This window comes from Desmodus rotundus, chromosome 4, assembly GCF_022682495.2.
Source record: "Desmodus rotundus isolate HL8 chromosome 4, HLdesRot8A.1, whole genome shotgun sequence".
NCBI lineage: Eukaryota > Metazoa > Chordata > Mammalia > Chiroptera > Phyllostomidae > Desmodus > Desmodus rotundus.
The window spans coordinates 127103799-127128606 of NC_071390.1; the positions used below are offsets into that span (position 1 = coordinate 127103799).

Genomic DNA, 24808 nt, shown 5'->3' on the forward strand with positions numbered 1-24808 from the left:
TCCACTGCTAAGGTTAATAGATCTGCTATAATCAGAAGACGTGTTGTTCATTGAGCTTGCGTATTTTTGAAAACACGTGGAGCCAGATTTTAAGGAGGGAACATGGGTCAGCCGAGAAATATGTAATGTATTAAAGTAACACATAGCCACACATGCTCACCTACTTTAGGCATTAAAAGGGAATTTTATATTCATCTGACCATTTCACACACCATGTTTTTCAAATATTTAAGATAAATATTGCCCTGGCTGGTGTGGTTCAGTGGATTGAGCATCATCCTATGAACCGAGAGGTCGCTGTTCGATTCCTGGTCAGGGCACATGCCTGGGTTGCAGGTCAGGTTCCTGGTTGGGTGTGGGTGAGATGTGGCCAATTGATATTTCTCTCTCACGTCAATGTTTCTCTTCCTCTCTTTCTCCCTTCCTTCTCCTCTCTCTAAAAATAAATAAATAAATAAATCTTTGAAAAGATAAATAATGGTTCATAACTGATATTTCACCTTATGTAAACTTACCTTGTCACAACAGAATGCTCACAGTAGTGGCTATTTTTTACACATTGTAGGCTCTACCCAAGTGGAGAATTTCATAAGGCATATTTTTTTCTACCTTATTTTAAAGATTTAGTTATTCTTAAGGATTCCATGGTTACTGCTAGATATAAAACCAGGAATGCTTTGGTTCCTTTCGGTTTTCTTGCTAACAGTAGGGAAGGGTATAGACTCTGTTTGGTGTGTTTATAAAAGTAAAACAACTAATGATATAATAAGCTTTTAAGACTCCAGGAAAAGAGACATGTTGGTAGTGCCAGTGGGGGTGGAAATGGACGGGCTGATGTTGCTTTTTCCAAGGTAGCCAGAACACTTTTAATTGCTACCTACTAATCTCATGTTCCTAGGTGGATTAAGTTCGAAGAAAAAGTGGAACAGGGCGGGGAGAGATGGAGCAAGCCCCATGTGGCCACATTATCCCTTCACAGCTTATTTGAGCTGAGGACGTGTATGGAGAAAGGATCCATCATGCTTGACAGGGAGGCTGCTTCTCTCCCACAGTTGGTGGGTAAGTATCTTGTTTTAAGTATCTATCGTTTTTTCAGCTTTTTCTACCTATTTGTGAGTCTCCATCAATGCAGATGACTTCTAGTGTAAGCAGAGTTGAATGTTCTGGAACATTTATTCTCTCTTTTTTATGATATAAAACTAGTAAGGTTTTTTGGAGAAAATTTGGAAAATACAGACAAATGTTAAGAAAATTTAAAAAGCCAATCATTGCACCTATATCTGGTCATAGTCATTGTTGACATTTTGGCATATTTTCTTCCAGTTTTGTTTCTCCATCTTCTCTTTTATACTTTTCATTTTTTATGTTATCTTATAAAAATTAATATTGGGATTATATTGTACATATACAGGTTTGCATGTATTTCTTTCACGTATTAGCATAGGATTAATACTTTGAATGGAGCCACCATGCAATCCTTGGTTGTATTGGACTGGATTTCTGGACACTAGATTTCTAGAACTCTTTGACCTTAGATAGAACTGAGCTTCTCTGGGCCTCAGTTTTGTCATCTGTAAAAGTGATGACAAAACCCTGTTTCAATTCTCTGTAGGAAGGAAAAGAGTCTAGTTCCTCGGTGGGAACTGATCTGTAGATGGAAGCCAGTCTCCTTGAACTGCATGTAGAGAAAAGTTGTGTGAGGCAAGAAGCCAGCAGAACCTACAGGTTAGTGACTGAGTCAGGTCATGTCAGCTCCCAGTAGCATTTGCACAACCCCCCAAGACTCAGCTAACCTAATGGTGCAGGGCAGCTTTGGCATCCTTTGCAATTAGTGTTGTGTAGTGAGTGTTCACTCGTCATGTTGAACACCTTGGGCACATATCCCTACATTCCAAATAGGAATAATTGTTTTTATTTTCTAGCAAGTCTATGGCCTAAGTGGCCTTATTACCCTTCACGTCTAGGTGTAGTGAAAAACAGCATAGACATGTCATTCATTGAGAACACTCTGGTCTGGAGCTTCTGGTCTTTAGCAACTAACTGTCCTTTTGTCCTTTTGTCCAAAAACAGGTGCAGGGGTTTTGCCTGTTGTTCCTAGGAAAATTTCATAATCAGGTGGCCACTGGGCCTGTTTGGATGACTGCACTTTCCCACGGGGGCTGTAAGGTGCCCACCTTGGGATTATGGGGGTGAGGATGTGGATCATGGCTCTGCAGAAAGTCACCAGTGACAAATTCCTGTGTGATTTGAGCCTTGCTGCAAAATTTCTTTGACTGTCTTTAGACAAAAGGCTTGTCTGTGGCATCTGTGTCTTTGTAATAGACAATGGGAAGGCTGTAGCATTTATAATGAAAGAAAAGATTGGTTGTCAAATGAGACATATATCTAGCTGGTGTATATGTATGCATTCCATTCTTCAGAGATCTTGTTAGTTAGATTTGCAAGGAAGCCCCACACTTTTCATGCATCTCAGGTATGTAAGGTGCAACAGGGGAAGGGAGAAAGACTAATGTGAAGGTGCTGGGCGGACAAAATTAATTAGTTCGCGCATTTGTTCGGCAGTGGTGTATAAGCTTCTACAATGTGCCATTTATTGTTCCAGGCCCTGGAATTAGGTTTGCAAATCCACCACTTTGTACACGAGATAAGTCACAAATCCACGTCTCCGCAGACAGTTAGGAGGTGATGTGGGAAGTACTGCTCTATGTAGAATTTTTCATGTTTGACAAGGCAGGTGAGGCTGAAATGGACATTCGACATATGAGGACAGATCTTGGATTGTCGTACCAAGGGAAGGTGGAACCCATCTACCAAGACGGAAGCAAACAGAAGGAATGGTTTCCTGGGCGATTGGCTGCACTGACTTTTTTTAAAAACTAAATTGAAACTTTACTTTTATGTGAAAATTTATTATGTTATTTGGATTTATTTTTAAAAAAATATTTTATTCATTGAAACTCTTGAGGCTTTCAAATTCAATAGCTGAATAATAACTGTTACTTTAGCCAAACAATTCATTGAACTGGAGACATTAAGGGTAAGGGGTCTTCCTTTCTCTGTCCTGTTGCGGCTTCTTCTGCAACTCAGCAACAAGGATGGAAAATCAGGAACATTAAGATTCTAAGTTGAATGAAGGCGTTCACTTCATGGTAAACCTGTTCTTCACAGACGAAGAATGATAAGTCAGCTTTTCTTATAAGACATCTTATGAATGAAGTAGGATATGACAATAAGCTATCTCAGTGATACAAATACAAGTCATACTTCAGTAGAAACAGAAACATGGAGAACAAAAACACGTCTCCTAACAGAATAATTCATATATTGATGATTTAAAGTTGTATGATTATATACTAATTAAAAAATAAAAGCGTAGGCCAAGCACCTTACAGAACTGAAAGCATCCTAAATAACAGGTTGCCAAAATTGTTTCATGAGTATCCTCCCTAAATAGTCGATCACACCAGAACGCACTCGTAAACATACACGTGTGTCAGTCCTCATCCACGGCTTCGTTCACTCATTATTAAAGGCTGTGCGAGAGATTATTATCTAAAAAAGTATCATGATTAGCAAAAATTAATCCAGTTTTGAGTGAGAGTTTCTGTATTCTTAGACTTGAAGAACTCATCTAGAGTGAAAGTGTCTGAAGTCAGACAAGTTGAAAAAGTGCATCAGACCTGCAAACATGCAGGGCAAGGCAGACATGACGCCGTGACCTCGCGATGTGTGCGCGGTCTAAAGGTCACCAGTAAGGTTCCTATATGAAAAAGAAAAAGCCTTACTATAGTCTTTTGTTACTACCTGAAGTTTCCTCATTTGGAGATTCATTTCACTGAGCCCAGAGAGTCCTCTATTAAAATACGCTACCGTCTGACAGAGATCACGTATTAATTCCATGAGACGCAGGGTGAAGTTGTAGAAAGAGTGGTGAATTTAAAGTTGAAGGGGGTTTAGTGAAAGTCTACCCTACTAGTATTTATGATCATGGGATGGACGAGGCAGGTTACTTAACTCTTTAGTGGTCTCAGTTTACTCCTTTGTAAATGCAGGAGGAAGGTGGACCTTTCAGGGTGGTTGTGAGAATTAAGGGAGGACATCTGGTGTGATTATTATATACGTATATAACTATCTCAGTGTCTCAGTGTGCACACGGTTACCAGGTCTTTCTGGGTGTCAGCTAGCAAAGGGCAGAGTGAGAGAGATGCTCGGGGACTTCATGGACAAGAGAGGATATTCTGAAAGATGTAGTGGATGGAACTGGAAATAACAGCTTTCTCTGCTGTACCTGGAGTTGGTCAGTAAGGGTGACGAAAGTTAAAGTTGAACTATATACTTGGACTTTTGTGCAAAACTGCCATTGGGATCCTCATCACCAGGAAGAACCATTTTAAGGAGCTTCTGGTCTTTAGCAACTAACTGTCCTTTTGTCCTTTTGTCCTTCATGTCTACATGAAGTAGAAGACAGAGTCCCACATTACACTGGAGACTTGTCAGCCAATGACCACAGAGGTTCTGGTATTTACTATATTTAACAATGGTTCTTCAAGCACTGTGTTCTCACTTTAGTTTTCCATTACTTTTTATTATCAGCTGTGAACTGAACTTTTTCTCTAGCCTCCATGCATTTACTTAAAAAATTGTCTTTAAATTTTAAAATTAGACACTACTAGGTTACTGTGAGGTATCATCAGTTGGTAATATGTTTACTTTTCAGTCCCTGGGCCAAGCAGGCAGAGAGCCAGTGGTGTCATTCTGGAGCTGATAATACAGAAAAAAATTCAGAAGCAACTAATAAGTCAATAAAACAATTCATAAGCAAAAGAAAGAAAAAGAAAGGACCAGATTTGCAGGAGTGCAAGGAGGAGAACATGTTTGAGAGAGTATAACTGGCTGAAAAGAAATACTTTTTTTAAAAGTATATATTATTGATTCTGCTATGAGAGCAGTCCCACTTTTTTCCCTCCCATTTATCCCCCTCCACCCTCTACCCTCCACCCTCCCACCCTCCAGCATTCCCTCCAAGCTTAGTTCATGTCCATGGCTCATACATAGACATTTTTAGCTTCCATTTCCTATACTATTCTTAACATCCCCCTGTCTATTTTTTTTCACATTTTTTAATTGTTGTTCAAGTACAGTTGTCTCCATTTCTCCACCACCACTCCCCTCCACCCCACTTCTCACCCTTGATCCTACCCCCCTTTGGTTTTGTCCATGTGTCTGAAAAAGAAATACTTAAAAATCCCCTGAAACAACCTAAACCTTGCAGAGGGTTAAAAAACAGAAAGGAAAAAAAAAGCCCTTATTTTATTTTAAATGGCGGAAGATGGCATGCTAACTTAGAGAGTTATTGTTATTATTGGGTTATCAAAAATTATTATTTTTTTTAGCAGAGGATTAAGTGGAGTTGTTTTGTCCTGAATCCAGTTTAGAATTATGTGCAGCTAAGTCTTTTTTTTTTTTTTTAAATTATTTATTGATTTTTAGAAAGAGAGGAAGGGAGAGAGAGAAACATCAATTCGTTGTTCCACTTACTTATGCATTCATTTGTTGATTTCTTGTATGTGCCTGACTGGGAATTAAACCTGCCACCTTGGCATATAGGGATGATGCTCTAACCAACTGAGCTACCTGGCTAGGGCCTGCATCTAAGTCTTAAAAGATGCATCTCCCTTCCACTCCATTTATCTCAACAAATTTATGTCAACAAATGAGGAGAAAAAGTAATAATAGTAAGTGTGGTTTTATCAAACAATAGCAAGCTTTTTATCCCCTTTTGCAGACTACCTGCTATTCCTTAGTGGCATCTTAGTGGCATGTGCTGGAGATCTCGGAGGCATCGCCCCTTCCTGCAGGTACAAAGGTACCTGGTCATGAGCAGTGGGAGACTGTTTAAGCAGACTTCACTTCTCACACTTATATTTAAAAATTTAGCCTTGATTCTCAGTCAGGGCACATGCCTGGGTTGGGGGCCAGGTCCCCAGTAGGGGACACGAGAGGCAACCAATCCATGTGTCTCTCACACATTGATGTTTCTCTCCCTCTTTCTCCTTCCCTTCTTCGCTCTCTAAAAATAAATAATAAAATCTTTAAAAAAAGAATAAAAAAAATTAGAAAAGTAAAACTTCAGCCTAATTCTGATTCTCCTCAGAACCTCTTCTTGTTTTCTTCATGAAGAAACCCTTAATGCTGATAGAAAACTGTATCTTTCAAGCATAAAACATCATTTTCACTGCTTATTTTAGTAGCTTATTACTATCATTATAATTCTGCATTTAAAGAGTGTCATTCACATGTGAAGCTATGTACATGGGAATTTTCCTCCTCTATTAAGTTAAAAAAATTATGTCATTCAGGTATTTTTTATTGTGATGGAAAATGGATTAAGAAAATGTAGCTGTTTTTGGAGTTCTCATTTTTATATTTAAAGGTGTTCCTGGGCTGTTGCTGTTGGCAAATGTGTTAGTCAAGTTGTTTTTTGCTTTTTACACCTTTTTTGTTTTCAAATGGTAATATATTTATGTTTTATCAAAAATCTATGTTCATTTTTATATAATGCAGACAAATGTAACATAAAAATCAAAACACCACAAATCTGATCTTTTAGAGCTATCCTCCCAGCAGTTTTTTATACATCTGTTTACACATATGGAACTTATTGTATAGAATGGGATCATACTATAATACTTTAATTTTTTAAACTTAAAAACACAATACAAATTATCTTTCCATGTCATTAAATATAAATGTAAACATTTTAATGGCTGCAAAGTATTAAAAAATCTATCATTGGGCATTGAAATTGCCTTCAAGGGTTTTTTTAATGATTACCCAAATTTTATTTTATTTTTTAAACTATATTTTATTGATTATGCTTACAGTTGTCCCATTTTTTCTCCCTTTTATTGCCCTCTGCCCTGCACCCCCCTTCCACCAGCATCCCCCTCCTTAGTTCATGTCCGTGGGTTGTACATATAAGCTCTTTCACTACTCTGTTTCCTATACTATTCTTAACTTCCCCCTGTCTATTTTGTACCTACCATTTATGCTTCTTATTCCCTGTACGTTTTCCCCCATCCTCCTCCCTCGCCCTCCCCGCTGATAACCTTCTATTAGACTATCAGCTGATTTCTCAAAAGAAATCTTACAGGCAAGAAGGGGCTGAAGGGGCTGGCAAGAAGTATTCAAAGTGATGAAAGGCAAGGACCTACATCCAAGATTACTCTCTCCAACAAAGCTATCATTTAGAATGGAAGGTCAGATAAAGTGCTTCCCAGATGAGGTCAAGTTAAAGGAGTTCATCATCACCCAGACCTTATTATATGAACTGTTAAAGGGACTTATCTAAGAAAAAGAAGATTCAAAATATGAACAGTAAAATAACAACAAACATCTATTAACAACCACACCTAAACAAAAACAAAAACAAAAACAAAGCAAACAGAACAGGAACAGAATCACAGAAATGGAGATCACATGGAGCCTTCAAGTTTTTATTGCAAAGAAAAGAAGTGAATGTTTTTGTTATGTGTTTGTGAAATTAATTATTTCCTTAATATAGATTTCTAATGGTGAAATATTCAAAGGGTTTGAACATATGAAAGGGTTTTGCTATGCGGTTGCTGCTTGGCCTTCAAGAAGGGTTGTACTTGTTACCACAGTGATCAGCAGTGTATGGAGCTGCCTGTAGCTCATATACTTCATGTCACTGGGGATTAGCCTTTTAAATTTCCTCTTTGATGGATTAACAGATATCTCATAATTGGTTACATTTGTTGTTTTGCAGAAACTCTGCATATATCAATTTTTTTTTGTCTAGAGCTTCCTTTTCAAATAAAGAAAAGTAGTGTGTGATATGGAAAAAAGCTCTAAACTATGAATCAGAAACCCTGGTTTTATTTGGGGGGCTTGCCTCTAATTAGGCTATGTCTCTGAGCAAGTCTCTCTTGCCCTGTCTTTTCTCATCTGTGTAACAAGGGGTTGAACTTGACACTCCTTGAGGTTCCCTTCAGCTCTGCTGTCATCTAAGGTTGGCACATTCTTTCCCAATTGGTAAGAATGTGGGATTTTGAACTCTGAAGGCTTAATTTCAGTGTGGTTGTGAAATGTGACTGCCCCCACTTTCCTTGAAAGGTTTTGTAGTTTATGCTTAAAGAGATCCCTGCAATGTGGGCCATTTTTATAGAAACTTAATGAAGGGCATAAGCTACACGGATCTTTAACCTGTTCTAACCGGTGATTTCCAGGCATTAGTAACAGAGAGCTGGCTGTGGCACATGCAGGACCGGTTTGAAATTACAAGGGAGGGCAAGAATAGAGGGAGGCCCCACCAGGAAGGATAGATAAGAAACACTCTAATCCACAACCCTGGAATTAGAGTAGGAGTTTGATAACACTTGCAGCAGATATGCTGGGGCTGTTTGTTTATTTTTATGGTTCTTCCGTAAGATGGACTTTCCACATTGAACAAGGCTCAAAAGGGAAGGTAGAGAGGTTGTGTTTAGTAGCACTTAATTATTTTGCTGTGGAGCAGAGCTTTACTTGTAATTAGAGAATCAGTTCTGAGAGTTTTACTGAGAAGGGCTTGCATAGTTAAAAGTACTGAGAGCTAAAGGCCATTGTCAAACCAAAACATTCCTATGGGAGCAACTTCCTGCCTTGCTCAGGCTCCTTACCGAGTGGTCCAGCGTTATGTGGCATTTATGGCACCTGTGTGGGCACGTGATGGCAAGTCCTGGATTCAGCCTCCGCTTGGCTCCCAAATAGTTGGTTGTACACTGTGTAAATCACTAGTTTCCAGCCAACGGCTGTGAGGCCAGTTCTGTGGCTGACTGGTGTAAAAGAGAATTTGTTATTTTTTATTTTTTTCAGGTACAGTTTATATTCAATATTAATTTGTATTAGTTTCAGGTGTACAGCAGAGTCGTCAGACAATCATATGCTTTACAAAGTGTTTCCACACCCGCCTGGCACCATAGATGTTATTGCAATTTCGTTGACTGTTCCTATGCTGCACATACATCTCCATGCCCATCTTATTTTTGATTAGAGGAGAACTTGTCCATCAGCAAAGCCACCCATGGGGCAGTTTCTATGAAACACAGTCATCTAGTTAAAACCATTCCTAAAAGAGCTCATAGAAAATGTAATTTTTTATGGTAAGACTAAGATGTTAAAATTTCATAGAAAATTCTAGTCAGGTTATACTTTTAAGTGACTAATGGAATGTATTAGAAAGGCTTTAGTTGGGTTTAAATAAGCATGCCTTCTTATGTAAGACTAAGGCATTATTTTATAGTATAATTCCATTATTATACTATGGATTAATTGGTGTTCAGAAAACCTGATATGGGGAAAGGTATTGTTCTCCTTTACTTGGTCATATTATAAAGAAAATAAAACATGACAGAAGAATTTGGAGAACTAGATTAAACAATCAATAATGTTGCTACTTTAAATTTTGCATGTGCCCTTCAAGTTTTTTTCATATCATTTATATTTCTGGCACACTTGCTGTGAGAGAGTACATGAAATTTTCTTTTTTTTTTAAAAAAAAAGACTTTATTTATTTATTTTAGACAGAGGGGAAGGGAGGGAGAAGGAGAGGGAGAGAAACATCATTGTGTGGTTGTCTCTTGCGTACCCCCCACTTCGGACCTGGCCCGCAACCCAGGCATGTGCCCTGACTGGGAATGGAACTGGTGACCCTTTGGTTTGCAGGCTGGCACTCAATCCACTGAGCCACACCAGCCAGGGCCAGAACATGAAATTTTCTAATCTTATCTTTTTCTTAATTGAAAAATGTAAATTACTGATTTGTTGTGTTACTCATAGAAGAACTGATTAATGTGAATTTACTCTTAGCTGGGATTTAAAAAATGACCAAGACCATTTTTCCTCTCCAAAAATGTAATTAATACTGGAATATTTATAACTCTCTCATTAATATCAATATCCTTTGTACCCTGTATCTTTACCCCTCACATAAAGTGGGAAGTTCGAAATTTGGAAAACAGTATCTTGATGCTAAATTTGAGGATTCCATCTGTAAACTTAGAATAAAAAATTAACTTTGTGGTCTTGTGACTGAATTTTGTTTTTGTTTTGCTTTGTTTTTGTATCAGAGATGATTGTTGACCATCAGATTGAGACAGGCCTTTTGAAACCTGACCTTAAGGATAAGGTGACCTACACTTTGCTCCGGAAGCACCGGCATCAAACCAAGAAATCCAACCTTCGATCCCTGGCTGACATCGGGAAGACAGTCTCCAGTGCAAGTAGGATGTTTACCAACCCTGATAATGGTAATGCAGGGGCCGACTGGCTGCTGCTCTCTTTACCAGCCCCACTCACCTTTACTCCATCTTGTCACCTTTTTTTAAAACCCCCTCTCCATATTTTTTTTCTCAAGTTCACATGCCACAGCCATTTCATAATGACACTATCTATCCCCTTGGGCAGGCTTGCAGTCATGTTGGAAAGATTTCAGCTGTTATCGTATAGGCTGCAAATGCCAAGATGCCTTGCTTGCTCCATATACATCTGTTCTGATGGACTGAGATGGTTTGGCAATAATGCTGTGGTGTGACAGCTGAATGTTTGAGGTGAATCAGCAGAGTTTTAGATTACTGAGTACATCAAGGAATATGCTTTTGACATGGTAGTTTGTGGGAATCAGGAGAACAGACTAAGATAGGAATGTTCTGAAATCTCATATTGTGAAGTATTTGCTTGGTATGTGAGTTGGTGTCCAGCCTATAAATGATCATTCATCAAAATAAAGCTCACTACTAGAGCTGGGCCAGAGCCAGAGTCCAAGCGGTGTGGCCTGGAAGAAGCTGGAGGCCCGGGGAGGCGGCGGCAGCCCGGCAGCCGGAGCCCCACGGCCTGGGCCTGTGCAGGCGCCCTCAGCAGTGGTGCTCCTTCGAGGGGCAGCCCTGTGGGCTCCTGCCAGCCTCAGATCAGCTTGTTCGCAGAGCCAGGCAGCGGCCCTGGGGGCTCGGCCTCTGGTCCGAGCGGCAGCAGTGGTGGGAAAACATTAGTTGGAGCCATGGATGGGGGCATGGAGCCTCGAGCTCCCGGGGTGGTCCCAGCGGCAGCTGCAGAGGGGACAGCAGAGGCCCCAGTGAGGGCACGAGCTTCCCGCTTCCCAGAATGGATCTGGGCTGTGACAGTGGGAAGGTGACCCCCTCTGTCACTCCAGGCCACTCTAGGCCAAGGCCCAGAGCGCTCTCAGGAGGTGGCTTACACAGACATTGAAGTGATTGGCAATGGCTCATTTGGGGTCGTGTACCAGGCACGGCTGGCAGAGACCAGGGAACTGGTAGCCGTCAAGAAGGTTCTCCAGGACAGAGGTTGAAGAACCGAGAGCCGCAGATTGTGCGGAAGCTGGACCACTGCAGTATTCTGAGGCTGAGATACTTTTTCTACTCCAGTGGGGAGAAGAAAGATGAGCCTCATCTAAATCTAGTGCTGGAATACGTACCCGAGACGGTGTACCAGGTGGCCCGCCATTTCACCAAGGCCAAGTTGACCATCCCTATCATCTATGCCAAGGTGTACATGTACCAGCTCTTCCGGAGCTTGGCCTACATCCACTCCCGGGGCATGTGTCACCAAGCCTCAGAACGTCTTGGTGAGCTGTGACACTGCTGTCCTCAAGCTCTGTGATTTTCGCATTGCAAAGCAGCTGGTCTGGGGGGAGCCGAACATCTCCATCTGTTTCCACTACTATCAGGCCCCAGAGTTAATCTTTGGAGCCGCCAATTACACCTCATCCATCAGTGTGTGGTCAGCTGGCTGCGTACTGGCCGAGCTCCTCCTGGGCCAGCCCATCTTCCCCAGGGACAGTGGGGGAGGCCAGCTGGTGGAGATCATCAAGGTGCTGGGAACCCCAACCCAGGAACAGATCTGAGAGATGAACCCAAACTACATGGAGTTCAAGTTCCCCCAGATTAAAGCTAACCTCTGGACGCAGGTGTTCAAATCTCGAACGCCACCCGAGGCCATCGCACTCTGCTCCAGCCTATCGGAGTACACACCGTACTTGAGGCTTTCTCCACTGGAAGCCTGTGCCCACGGCTTCTTTGATGAACTTCGATGTCATGGAATCCAACTCCCCAACAACTGCTCGCTCCCCCCCCAACCCCCCGCCTTCAATTTCAGTCCTGGTGAACTTCCCATCCAACCATCTCTCAATGCCATTCTCATCCGTCTTCACTTGAGTCCCCAGCGGGCGCTGCCACCCTCAACCCATCCTCACAAGCTTTAAGTGAGGCTCAGACCAGCCTGGAATGGCAGCCAACTGATCCCACAGATCCCCTCACTAACTCCTCCTGAGGGCCCTGCCAACTACCCTTCTATCTGGGAGCCCCAGGTGGGGCTGGAAGGGGGGGTGTGGCTACTGCCCTGGCTAGGCCCCTGACTAGAGGGCAGAGTAAATGAGTCCCTGTCCCCTCCTCTTTTCCCTCCCTCACCAGCCTCACCCCTATGGTGGGCTTTTTAAGAGGATTTCAACTGGTTGTGGGGAGGGAAGAGAAGGAAGGATGGATGGGGTTGGGGGCATGAGGACCTCCTACCCCTTGGGCCCCTCCCATTCCCCTAGGCCTCCACCTCCTCCAACCCACCCCTTCCTTGTAGATAGAACCAGACCAGTCCATCTCCTCCTCCCTTCCCTGCCCACCCCCGCCCCTGGGTGTAAATAGATTGTTATAATTATTTTCTTAAAGAAAACGTGAATTCTCACCATTCAACCTGGTTCCTCCCCCTCCTATAGCTGTGTCCCCTCCTGTCCTCTGCCCTAAGGTCTCCTCCTTCCTCTTCCCACCCTGAAGGGCTGGGGTAGGGGTGGTGGGGGGATCCTGATGTCTTAGTTTCCACAGTAAGGTTTGCCTGTGTACAGACCTCCGTTCAATAAATTATTGGCATGAAAACCTGGGAAAAAAATAAAGCTCACTATTATTTTTCTACTTAAAACAACCATCTATTCTTTTGTTAGATGTTAATGATTAGATGTGAGACTAATGATTCAAGGTGGGTATTAACCGCATTATATAGCAAAAGGAAAGGCACTATCTTTATATTCTATTGCATTTACCAGAGTTTTTTGTGAAGTATCTCTCTTCGGTGTCATTGTCTTTGTTTCAAATAAATTTCATGATTGGATACAATCTGAGAGCAGAGAAAGTAATTTCCAGAGAGTATTGAAAAATGGAGGCATGGAGTAAGGAGTCGCTAAGCATTGAGCTGGTAGAAGTAGGTCTCTCTCATTCCACCCCCCAGCCTTTCTTTAGTATTAAGAGAAATGAGTAGATAAGGGAACTTCTAACTCACTGCCCTCAGCTGCGTTTTCAGAATAACATAAAACATGCTGTCATGGAAAAGGTACGCTAACCGAGTGGTATAAACTGAATTCTGACTCAGCCAGTCTGTTTCTGGAAATTGGTTTTTCTGACTAAATATTAAAAGAAATGGTAGTCTTGGAAGAAAGCTTATAATTAGCAGACTTTCTCTGGTATATTTTTGAACGTTTCCATCATTATAGTTTCTTAATGAGTGTTTAGTTCCTAAATAGAACCAAATGAAAAGTTCAGTTTTATTGAGTGACATATTTTTTTTAAAGTAAAACCAGTTATAAATAAATAATTAAAATAAAATCTCTATAAAAAACATTCACTAAAGAAAGAATCTAATCTAGAACATTCCTACTATAATTTGACGGATCTGCCATTACCTGGAATACTATTGCTGCCTAGATACATTTTGATTTTTATGAGTTTTTAAATTGTATTTTTAAAGAGAGGCGTTGTTTAATGGTTAGAAATGTTATGGGATGAAGAAATCATTATGACTGGTGTCACAAATATTTCGTTTTAAAAGCACCCCATGTATTTAAAATTGTGGCGAATAAAGAATTCTGTCTTTTATATCGTGTTTATTATTCTCTTATGTAAAATGAAAGTCCATGTTTGGAGATTTATTTGTTTGTCATGAAGTTGGTGGTAGCATAAAGACTCAAGAAATTGCAGTTTTTTCAAATGTTGGTCTATTTGCAAAGTGAAGACGAGCGGATATGACAGAGTGAGGGGCCTTCCAGCAGTGCGGGTGAGCTTCACCCCACGGGTGTGCAGGCGGAGCAGGAATTAAGGACAGATGGGTCTCCTAGGCCTCCGTCTTGTGCTTTAGGAGAAAGTATTTGAATGTGAAATATAGCAAACCAGCTGATAACATCTCATTCCTTTTGTCCTATCAGTAGATCTTTGCACTTCAGAAGAAAGTTGAAACTGCTTTTCTCATTTGCCTTTTCTCTTGTGAAATGTTATATACTCAGGGCAAAAAGCAACTAGGAAGGGCAGGCCGTTCTTTTCCTTTCTGACTCTTCAGCTTACACCCTGAAGCATGGAATTTGAGTAGGGCTTTTTAAACATGTTATTACTGACCTTTGTGTTACCTATCTCATTAGAAACATCCAGAGGCAAGATTTGGCTTTGAGAGATTCTATAGCCATGGATTTCATTTGCCTCCAAGGTGTACACTCTTATAAATTATCAGATGGTAAATTTTTGGTTTTCTAGAGGCACTTGATTTACAAGTTTATACAGTTACCTTTGCATATTCCAGTTAACTACTTAATATTTTTAATATTATGAAATATTCTTAGGATAAATTTCTAAAATAAAGAATTATGGAACTCTTGCTACTATTTTAATAAACCAGAATCTTATATTTATTGTAGTCAGAAAAAGATTCTGACATCTGTATGTAAACCCTAGAGAAACTTGTGATAATTTAGAAAATAGACTCAGGGACACTGTCAGCCTTGGTTTTGAGAGCAACAGTGTGATTAATAGCTGACATTCATGACGATAGTTTAGAATTGGACATTTTTTTGTTTCGTAGCCGTGTGCTGGAGCCACCTCCTATCTACTCATAAGAGTCACTTGTTATCAGGAATTTTATGAGCTGATTGTTAAGCATAGCTATTATTAAAATTAAATTCTATAAACATGCTTAAATATTTTTAAGTACATTAAAAATAAAGGTAATAAAACTCAAAAGTTCATCACCTCCTCCTTATTTTACTATAGTCTATGCTCTTGAGGTTACTTACATCTATTGTGCCTGTGTGGTAGCAGTACAACAAATGGTACCCTACTGTGTGCCTTTTCCCAACTCTGCATACAGGAACTTCGTATTTGTAATGTGAAATCACCCATGATGGCAGTATTTACGCCGTATGAATCAGCAGAGGCTACAGATCAGGGCTTGATTCATTGGTTATCATCTCTAGACTTAAAAAAGTAATGAAGAAAATGTTAATAATACAGATTCAACTTAAAAGTGTGTAATGTCTATAGTTGCTGTCTTAGCTTGGCTACTGTAACAAATTTCTGTAGCTTAAACAACTACATTTATTTACCATAGTTCTGGAGGCTGGGGAGACCAAGATCAAGGTGCTAGAGATCTGGCCTCTTCTGGGCTTGTAGATGGATGGTTGCCTTCTCAAGGTATTTTCACATGGTGGAGAGAGATTATCTTTTTCTTATCTGTTCTTATAAGGGCACTAATCCCATTCAAGATGGTTCTAACCCCATGGCCTAATTACCTTTCAAAGGCTTTACCTTCCAATATCATGGCATTGGGGGTTAGGATTTCTTTTTCTTTCTTTCTATTTATTTACTTATATTGTATTTTTCCCCATTTCCAGGATTTCAACATATGAATTCTGGGATGATGTAAACATTCAGACCATCGCAGCTATTAAAATGTGAATATCACAAAGAATTGAGGAATTATTCCTCCAGTATTCAAAAACTATTATTATCTAGTTTAGCAAAGGAGTTACTGACATTGCTGACAGATAAGTGAAGTCTGATATATGTCTTCATTATTTTGCTTCTGTCTTGTTAGCATATACGATAATAGATGTTCAGCATGGATGTTGGAACTACGCTTGTTTGCCAGTTGCCATAGTAAGTTGGTCACTGGAGTTTGGTAAAAATCAACAAAAGCTTTCTGTGAGAATCAACTGGCTATTGGCAGGCCATTTACAAGATTACTGTGTATTTTATTATTTGTATGTGTGCTGTACATCCTTCACATCAGTAAAATTTGCTGCAGGCGTGCACACACTTACACATGCACACGCGTCTTCTCCCTCTGGTGGAGAGCTGGGTTTCCAACAGTTACCATCACATTCACCGCCCGTCCTGTCCCTGTGTAGCCATAGTTGAAGGTCAGCTCTCATGGCTAGGGTCCTGATGTGGCTCGGAGTTCAAGACAAGTTAGGGTTTTTAAAAAGAAATGGTGAACATTTCTATTGGTTAGGAATTAGGGAAGAATCAGGCTAGCTTCCAAGACACTAATTTTTGTGAAATTGCCACTTGCTTGAGACATCTGTGAATTCTCATGGATGTGTCTGCCAGGTACGAAATTTTACACAAGTGCTCTAATTTACCAATATGTTAACTGGGGCATTTGGATAGTGTTAGTGTTGCATGAAGAAATTAATGAATGAGGTTATCATTTCCTCTGGTGTTGGATTTTCCTTTACCTACTCTATTTATCACTATTGTTTCAAGTTGAACCATATGAAATCGCCTTTTTGTGGGTAAGATAAAGTTGACTGTCAGTAATTTCATATGATTTTGCTTAAAAATTTGGCCTGAGATACTTAGGTCCTGTATTATTGTGGTTTACTATGAAAAAATAACATTCAAGCCTAAAAATATTCCTTAGTAGTATTTAAAAATCAAGGAAGATTTATTTAGTTTGCTTTTTATTAGAAAGTGAAAAAGTATATGCAATTAATAGTTATTCAATAAATATTTAGTTAGATGTTTACACGATTACCTGATAATTCTGTTTTAAAAAGCCATAGTTTATAGGAGGATCTGATTTTTTAAAAATATCACTTACCATTAACATGGGTACTTTTGATAGCTTAGAAAAGATAAATCAAACCTGACTTGAGGACCATGATCAATTGGGAACCTGAATTTCAGTCATCAGCTTCACTACCTTTGAGGAAATTTGGGCAAAGCTGTCATCAGTTTGCCCTAAATGACCATAAAAATAAATCCCTGTGTTTTGTGGTCTGAGAGTACAGAAATCCTTTAGGGAAAGTGACTTTGGTTATCCAATCAGACCCACACCCTGAATTTCAGTTTTCCCTAATACAATTTCATGACCCCATTTTCATTAGTTTTTTAAATAAAAAAATTAGAAATGTAATTTAGTACTCAGTTTCAATATCTATAAAACAGAGACAATAAAAATTGAATGAGATAATATATGTAAAATATTTAGAATGATAATTGGCACATAGTAACCGCTCAAGCAATTATAATAAATTATGTATAATATGTTTAAACACAATTAAGGAAGAAAATCTCATATTAAGTAAGAGTGGTTTTTGGAATGATATTTGCTCTGTAGCTACTATTTGGGAAGAAACTTAAGGATATAGTGCTGGTTTATTTCCTCTGCGTTTTGGTAAGTGATATGGATATCATATAGTCAGCAGTGGAAGAGGTGGGAGCCCTTTTTCATCCCAGTCCTCTTGTAGAATATCTGCCCCTGTTACTGGTTTCACATTTTGCTAAATGGCTACCAGGGAAATACTAAACCACATGAGAATCCAAGACTTAGATGAGGAGTTAGGAAAGGCTGCAGCTCCAGGCCAGGGCAGCTGGCTCCTAGGCTTCATGCTGCTCCCTCCAGGCTTTCTCCTGGTGCAATTTGACATTTCCGTACTATTTACTGAGATAGAGAATACTCCAGATTGAACTTCTGGGTTTTATCTTCAATTCACCACTGTTTTTTTTCCTGTCCAGTTTGAGAAATGTGGTCCACTAGCTCCCACCACTTGTTACCACCCCTTACTTTCTCTCTGGATTCCTCTTTTCAATGTTATTTACCAGGCAGGATGCTGCTTCCTAGTTTTCTGCCACATTGCTGTTCCTAACAAGCACACAACACGTTTAGAAATTTTAAAGTGTCTATTACTGTTACCTACAGTAACATAGATAGTGGTTGACAACATAGAACAAACAATGGAAAGAAGTCAATTCTTTTTGTTAGTAGTAATTCTAGGCCTCATTGAAATGTCAGTGGGATTACTGAGGCTCTTGTTGCTTTGGGTCTGATTTGAGATTGGGTGTCTTAGAGCTATTTGGTTTGGCTATTAGATCAGGCTGCCTAGATGCTGGCATGTGGTGGATCTGGCTGAGACCACTGCCAGGTTTGGCAGCTTTCTCAATTTCTTTAGAAATTCTTAGCTTTTTGTCTGGGTTTACCGGATTCCAGCTTATCTTAATTGTCTCTGGCTGGGTGGCTCTACTTTGTCCCTGCCCCCCCATCCTTGAATTCAGACCTAGTCCCTGAATCAACAGGGAAAGCAGGCATTTCCCTTACTTCTCTCAAAGATTCTGTCCCTCTGAAGCGGGCCATCATGCTTCTCCAGTCCTGAGATGGGTCCGTTGACAGGCCCACATCGCCATAAGATGAGTCATCTTCCAGGTGCCCTTCTGCATACAATCAGCTCCCCCCAAACCAACAGCATGCGTCCATCTGTTTAGTGCAGGCCTCCGATTCTGCATTCACATGCACAGCACAGATGTATGTCCTGGCCAGAGCCCAGCGATCAAGCTCTTCTCAGCCTTAGATTTAACGAGCCGATCTAGCTAAAGTTTCTAGAAAAGTACCTGAATGAAAGTGTTTCCAAATAACAGTAGTTATTATTGTTTTCATTATGTTCTAATTCATTTATCAGACCCCATTCTTGTCTTCCATTTTCCCCCCACCGAGGTAGGTGACCGATCTTCCAGATTTATAATGTTCAGATCTTGAAATAAACAATAACACATTTTTCTTCAAGGGTCACTCCCTCCCAGAATGTGGTAGTCTGTTCTACTCTTATGACAATGAAGAGTCAGGCCTAAGAGATACCACAAAAGTGAGGATTTAGATTTTGACATAAAAGGCCTACTCTATAATCTTCTTGACATGGTGCTCTCTTTTCCAAAGGCTTCATTCGAATCCTGGACTTATATTTAGTAGTAGTGTGATTTCGAGCACTTTAGATATACTTCTTGAGCCTCAGTTTTCATATCTATAAAATAAGGGCAGTAATGTCTTATTCTGTATATACAACCAAGAATAAGATATCTTTGTGAAAGTATTTAATAAGCACAACAGGAGCTACACGGTAAGGAACAAGTATTATTCAGAAATATTTTAAAGGGCAAATGTAATGCCTTTCAGGTTTAAAACCGAGCCCAGAGCTTCAATTTGGCACCTTTATTTTGTATTCTGTTATTTTCTGTGTCTCTCATTTTTTCTCTCCCACTATACCATACTTGAAAACATTCTTAGAGTTTTATTTTTCAACAGTACTGCTCTCATGGTCAACCTCACAGATGCCAGATAATGCTTATGAGGTATCACTCATGAGCTTTAAGTTTCTAATGGAGAGTATGAAAATTGATCACTGTGTCGGAACAATGACAGTTTTAAGCTCCCAGTAAGTCATATATGTATAACAGGATGTTACCATGAAACAAACATATTTTAATGTTACTAATTGCCAGTCTGTTTTTTGTGGCCTGAGTCTGTGATAGAGTCAAGGATGAAATGATTCTCCTACCACATTTCCTACCACATATGAGTATGTACTCTCTTCCCTATTTCTACCTCTCTGCAAAAACCATGTACTTAAAGGGCCCTTCACTGATTTGCTGCTGTCGCCCCCAAGTAAATCTTATTTCAAGCCTTAAGGTCCTTGATACAGCTGCCCTTGTGAAGTCTTGTTTTCCTAAGCCTTCCCTTGCTCTAACAGTAGACAGGAGAGTAAGTGTAGATGTAGGATTATATCCTGATGTCTGTGAAATAGAAGTAGAGAGAAGAGTAGAGGGAAATGTGAGGAAGGGAGAAAAGGCAAAATAAAGACACGAGGTGTGAGCACTATGGACTCTTCATCATGCCTTCCCAAAAGAAAAAAGGGGGAATAAAATTAAAGTCTTCCAAAAATGATTAAGTGTGCCTTGTTCTACTCAATCCCCATTTCAGTGCAAATACAAAAGACAAAAAGATTTTTTTCAGGTTTGTGAACCTGATTTCTTAAGAATCACATTTTAAATTCATAGTAGGCCCAGGTTGCTGTCTTTAATGTTTTCCAACACTATTTGGGATGTTGAACAAAGAAGACATCATTCCATCAATGATAAGAGTAGTTAGTAGCAATGATAATAAAACCTCCCATTAATTGAGCACCTATAATACCAGGCATTGTTCTCTTTGATGTTTCTAATGTATATATCATTATCTCCATTTGCATATAGAAAACCTAAATATCAAAAATATAAGATAACTTGCCCAAACATGAAAAATGGAGGAAACTAGCTGCTTAATAACAATATGCTAATTCAACTATAGTGGATAATGAGCTTCCTCAACTGTAACTTATTTCCCACACATCAGCGCGTCTAGGTCTCTCTGTGTAATCCTGTGATATTAAGGGGCTCTGGAGGTTATTCTGTGGCTAGGCAAGAATCCATACCCAATATGGCAGTTGGATGTCTTTATTGGCCTTTCCAAATGGAATTTCATAGACAACCTGTCTCATGTGTTTACAGGTGAAAAGCTGCTATTCTTTTGGGTTAAATTTTTTGGGTAAACAGCAGTGCTAAGTGGTTATAAGTGCTCAACAACCATTTGATCATACAACACTGTAATCCTGAAAGAGTTCTAAAACTTGAACATAAGTAGAGTTTGTTTTCTTTGTAATAAGACTATTAAAAAAGAATTTTCCTGGAGTGATTTTTTGGTCTACCTGCATAATTTAAGTAGGGACACCCCCCTCACTTGAAAAGATCTGGGACTGATGGTTTTGGACAAGTTGATTCCCAAGGGAAATGAGAATTATCAAAAAAAAAAAGAAGTCCCCTTTACAACATTTTTTCCTGCAGTCTATATTTTTGGAAGCCTCCACCCCAAAATCTTTAGAGCTATGTATTTTTCCTTATCAAATCCTAATCATATAAACCAATTTCTACCTTGTTCATGCCTGAAGTCAAGCAAAAGATACTTAAAAGAGAACATGTAAGATAGAAGCAAACTAAGTTGTTTATTGTGTAGCTTAAGTGTGGAAGAGGCACCATAAAAGCATTTTGTAGAAAAGGTGTTCAATAATATATTATTACGATGCTATAATTACAGAAAATTTAGCTCCAGCTTTGGAAACAACTTTTCAGAATTTTATCTTTGGAGTAAATTTGTAAAGAGAAAAGAAGCAGCATGAAAGGGTTACAGAGTTTGTATCTCTTTCTGCACAGAAGTACGCATAGGGTCCAACAAATCAAAATGTTGGAATTTGCCAATGTAAGTAATGGATGCTGTGAGCCTCCCAGTTTTCATGCTGGTAAGCAGCCAGATGGCTGCAATCAGCTTCGCTAAAGCACAGGTGCCAAGTCTCTATGGGCAGTTTCATTTTCATGCCTCTTGTTGGAGCCAGGTTCTTGGCTGCTGTGTGCCAGGCTCCATTCCACTGAGTTCTTGATGGTGAGGCTCAGTGTCAGTGGAGACTGTTTATGCAAAAAGGAGTTTCCAGCTTTAGACACGTTGAGTGGAGAGGAGAGAGAAGCTATTGGGAAAAGTCCGTTATTAGCACCTGAGTTTTAGAGCAGCTGCTGATTTCTCGTATTTACTTCAGGAAAAGCCATGGTATCCGTGAGCTACATACTGATCAGAAGTTAAAGAATGTGAACATTCATTTGAATTTGCTTTGCATTGCCATCCGCTGTCAGTTCTCACCGGTCGGGAGTTTCAGTAGGTTCTCGCCCGGGTTTAGATCAATGGCTGCAAGTTGTCTCGCCCCTTTCATTTCCTTTAGCTAAGCCTGTAGGAATATTGGCTCTTGAAGCAGGTCGCTAGCTTGTCAAAAGAAATAGAAGCTGAAACTTGGTCAGTATGATACTATATGTTTCTAAATGCCTCCCTCTTGACAAAGGCAATTTTGGAATAATCTCAACTGGTTCATTTTCCTGTATCATTTTTCTTAGTGCAATAAAAACTTGCAAAGAAGTTTAATTATGGGAAACAATTAAAAATTCAGATTGCAAAGAGAAGACATCAGACTTGCCTCAAACAGGTGCTGGCACAGATGGCCCACTCACAAGTGCTAGCTTTATTTACAGCGTTTAAACGCAGATAAATTGACAAAAATGTTTCTCGATTTTATAATGTGTGGAATACCCAAATTTGGTTATAAAATTACATTAACTTGTAAGTGATTCAATTTAGAACTTGACCTCCCAAGTTAGTGATAGCCTTAAGAAGACCGTTTGTGTGCCCTGCCATTTGTATACTTGTGTGAATAAGTGATCTAATCTTTGCTTTTGGTTGGATAGGCTTTGCTTTGTGCCTTCATCATTAACTGACTGTCTTTATTATTAAGGGGGAGAAACTCTCTCCTGTTGAATTCTCTGTAGTGTGATGGTTACATATTTCCAACCTCATTGTCTTCCCCTGAAGGGTAGTTATGCTGCCTATTTCTTAGTAGCCCTGGAATGAGGCATTTGATCAGAGTAGCAAAATAGATGACATGAAACCCAGATGAAACTCTCTTCAGACAGAAGTTGATGGTGCTCTCCAGGTGATGAAAACTCTCTGCAGAAACCATACCATATACTTAGCCTGCATCATTGTTCTGTCTTGGGTGTGGTTTAAAATTTGGCACTGGTGCACCACATATTAAAATTACAGTAAACTAAGTATTAAAGGGCACCAGAAAATGAGGACAAATATGCATTTCTAAATAGATTTGTATTAAGGTATTGATTTATTTATATCCCAGCCTCATGTTTCTGAAGGGCTGAGAAACAGTAGGCAAAAATCTTGAAAATGAGTTCTATATTCACGAAGGAAAATTTCCGAGTGGAAGTGTGAAGTGTCGCTCTCTGCATCTGTGCACAGGATCCACAGAAGGGTCTGTTGGGTAGATCATAAGAAAGCTCCTTGCTAATACAATCCCCTGCTCCCCGTGCTTCACAGAACTGGGTGTGACTCCCCTGTGTGTGTGCGTACGTGCTGCAAAATGCTTAACAGCCCCGATCTCACATCTTGAGAATAGTGTTCTTTATGTGAACCTTTCCTCTGGATACAATCCATGTTTTGTGTATTGGAACTGCAGGGCAGATCATCTGCTGGTACGTGGGGACTATAATGATTGAATGCAATTTTTCTTGTCTTTTTCTTTCTGTGTTGGAATTTGTTCCATCAAAAGATGCAGGGTCATGGGAGGGGGTGTGTGTCAATGTAATATGTCATTATTCTCCTCTAACCCGCCTGTGTGATTTGCTTTAGTATTTTTTTCTTCTTAATTAATGCTTCATCCTCATCCTTGCTGTGGCTGCTCATATGTCCTCCACCTCCTCTTGTCTTCTGCTTCTGACACTAAAGCCCGCAGCCCGCTTGAGAACTCAGTGCCCTGCCTAGCAAACCGCACCTTGGATGATGACCCTCGAGTGCGGCGCACTCCCAGCGTGGGATGGCTAAGTAAGTCCATGACTGGGGAAAGGGCAAGGATGGCGGCGGTGGCGGGCCATGGGAGGGCAGGGAGTTTGGGCTGATGGTCCCTGAGTGGAGGGAACCGCCAGAATGCCTGAAAGGATAAGGCTTACACTTTGTTGAACTTAACAATTACTGATTTATTCCTACCACTACCACATTGTACAGTAATAATGCAATCTCTTGAGTGATCTGCCATCCTGAATTCAAGTTGAGAACCTTGTAAGGCAGCAGAACAAGTTTCAAATGGAGTTGTTAGGCCTGGTGCTGACAGTGTCTTCTCTATGGAGCACTGCTGGGAACCTGGTTTCCTTCAGAGGATTTTGAGGAAGATACTTGAGATGACTTCTCTGAAGGTGGTTTGAAAGCATTCAAGTGCTGGGTGAAAGGAAAAACTTACTAAGTTAATGGCCTAAAAAATACCTTGCAAATTCCTATTATGTGCCCAAAAAGGAGTAGGTATTACAAACAATGAAAAAATAAGATAGAATCTTAACTTTTTAAAATAAAAAGCTTTGCTAAAGAGACAAGGTTTATATACCTAAAATCCAAAAAAAGGAACATGCACAGAAAACTACATGGACTTTCCTGTAAGATTCCAAATTTTATTATGTATGATATAAATTTTAATCATCAAGAAACCCATCCATGGTGATGTCATTCAGCTTTTAACTGTTTATTATTACTGTATACCTAGTGATTTGAAGCTTTTACTATTTTAGTGTGAGGAAATTTCACTGTCCTAGGAAGATGGCTTTCTCCAGTTTAGTGGGAGGCATTTTAGTTCATCTCAAAATGCTGCTTGTTGTGACGCATTATACCAGGGATTTCACTGGAGTAAATTTGACATTTTTAGAAATCATATTAGTAATCTTTGTTTCCACTCGAGACATAAATGCACAAGGTATTTAGAAATGAATAAGCGAGTCCTTTTCCTCAGGGTTAACAATTATACGAAATGCTAAGTGAAACGACAAAAAATGTACGCATGCATGCTCGCACACACAGGATTATGGGAACATCTGGTCTCGTTGGCCTGGGAGTTGGGATGGTAGGAGAAATTTTGGAGTTGATAATTTTAGGGCTAAATCTTAAAGGGAAAGTAGGGTGTTGGGAGAACTGGAAGAAAGGCCCCCTATTGAACTATAATTTTGCAGTGATCTCTGCTATAAAGTAGGTCTAAGTTTACTTGACTAATAATAAATGTTGCAAACATTAATTCCTTACTTTTCAGATACAA

General features: G+C 39.8%; 1 protein-coding gene and 1 pseudogene across 7 annotated transcripts in view; both read left to right on the forward strand.

The window, feature by feature from the left end:
• The window catches only part of SLC4A4 (solute carrier family 4 member 4), a 385416-nt gene that overhangs the window by 204274 nt on the left and 156334 nt on the right, over positions 1 to 24808 (forward strand). For 3 of the 7 annotated variants that reach the window (XM_071221288.1, XM_053922273.2, XM_053922274.2), the window contains 2 exons: positions 899 to 1059; positions 10128 to 10307. In XM_071221288.1, coding sequence (XP_071077389.1) covers positions 899 to 1059; positions 10128 to 10307 — 341 coding nt within the window. Of the gene's footprint in view, positions 1 to 898; positions 1060 to 10127; positions 10308 to 23460; positions 23557 to 24808 lie in introns of all 7 variants that reach the window. The other 4 variants (XM_053922271.2, XM_053922272.2, XM_045185368.3 and 1 more) reach the window with 3 other exon arrangements.
• LOC112320237 (glycogen synthase kinase-3 alpha pseudogene) lies at positions 10772 to 13068 on the forward strand (annotated as a pseudogene).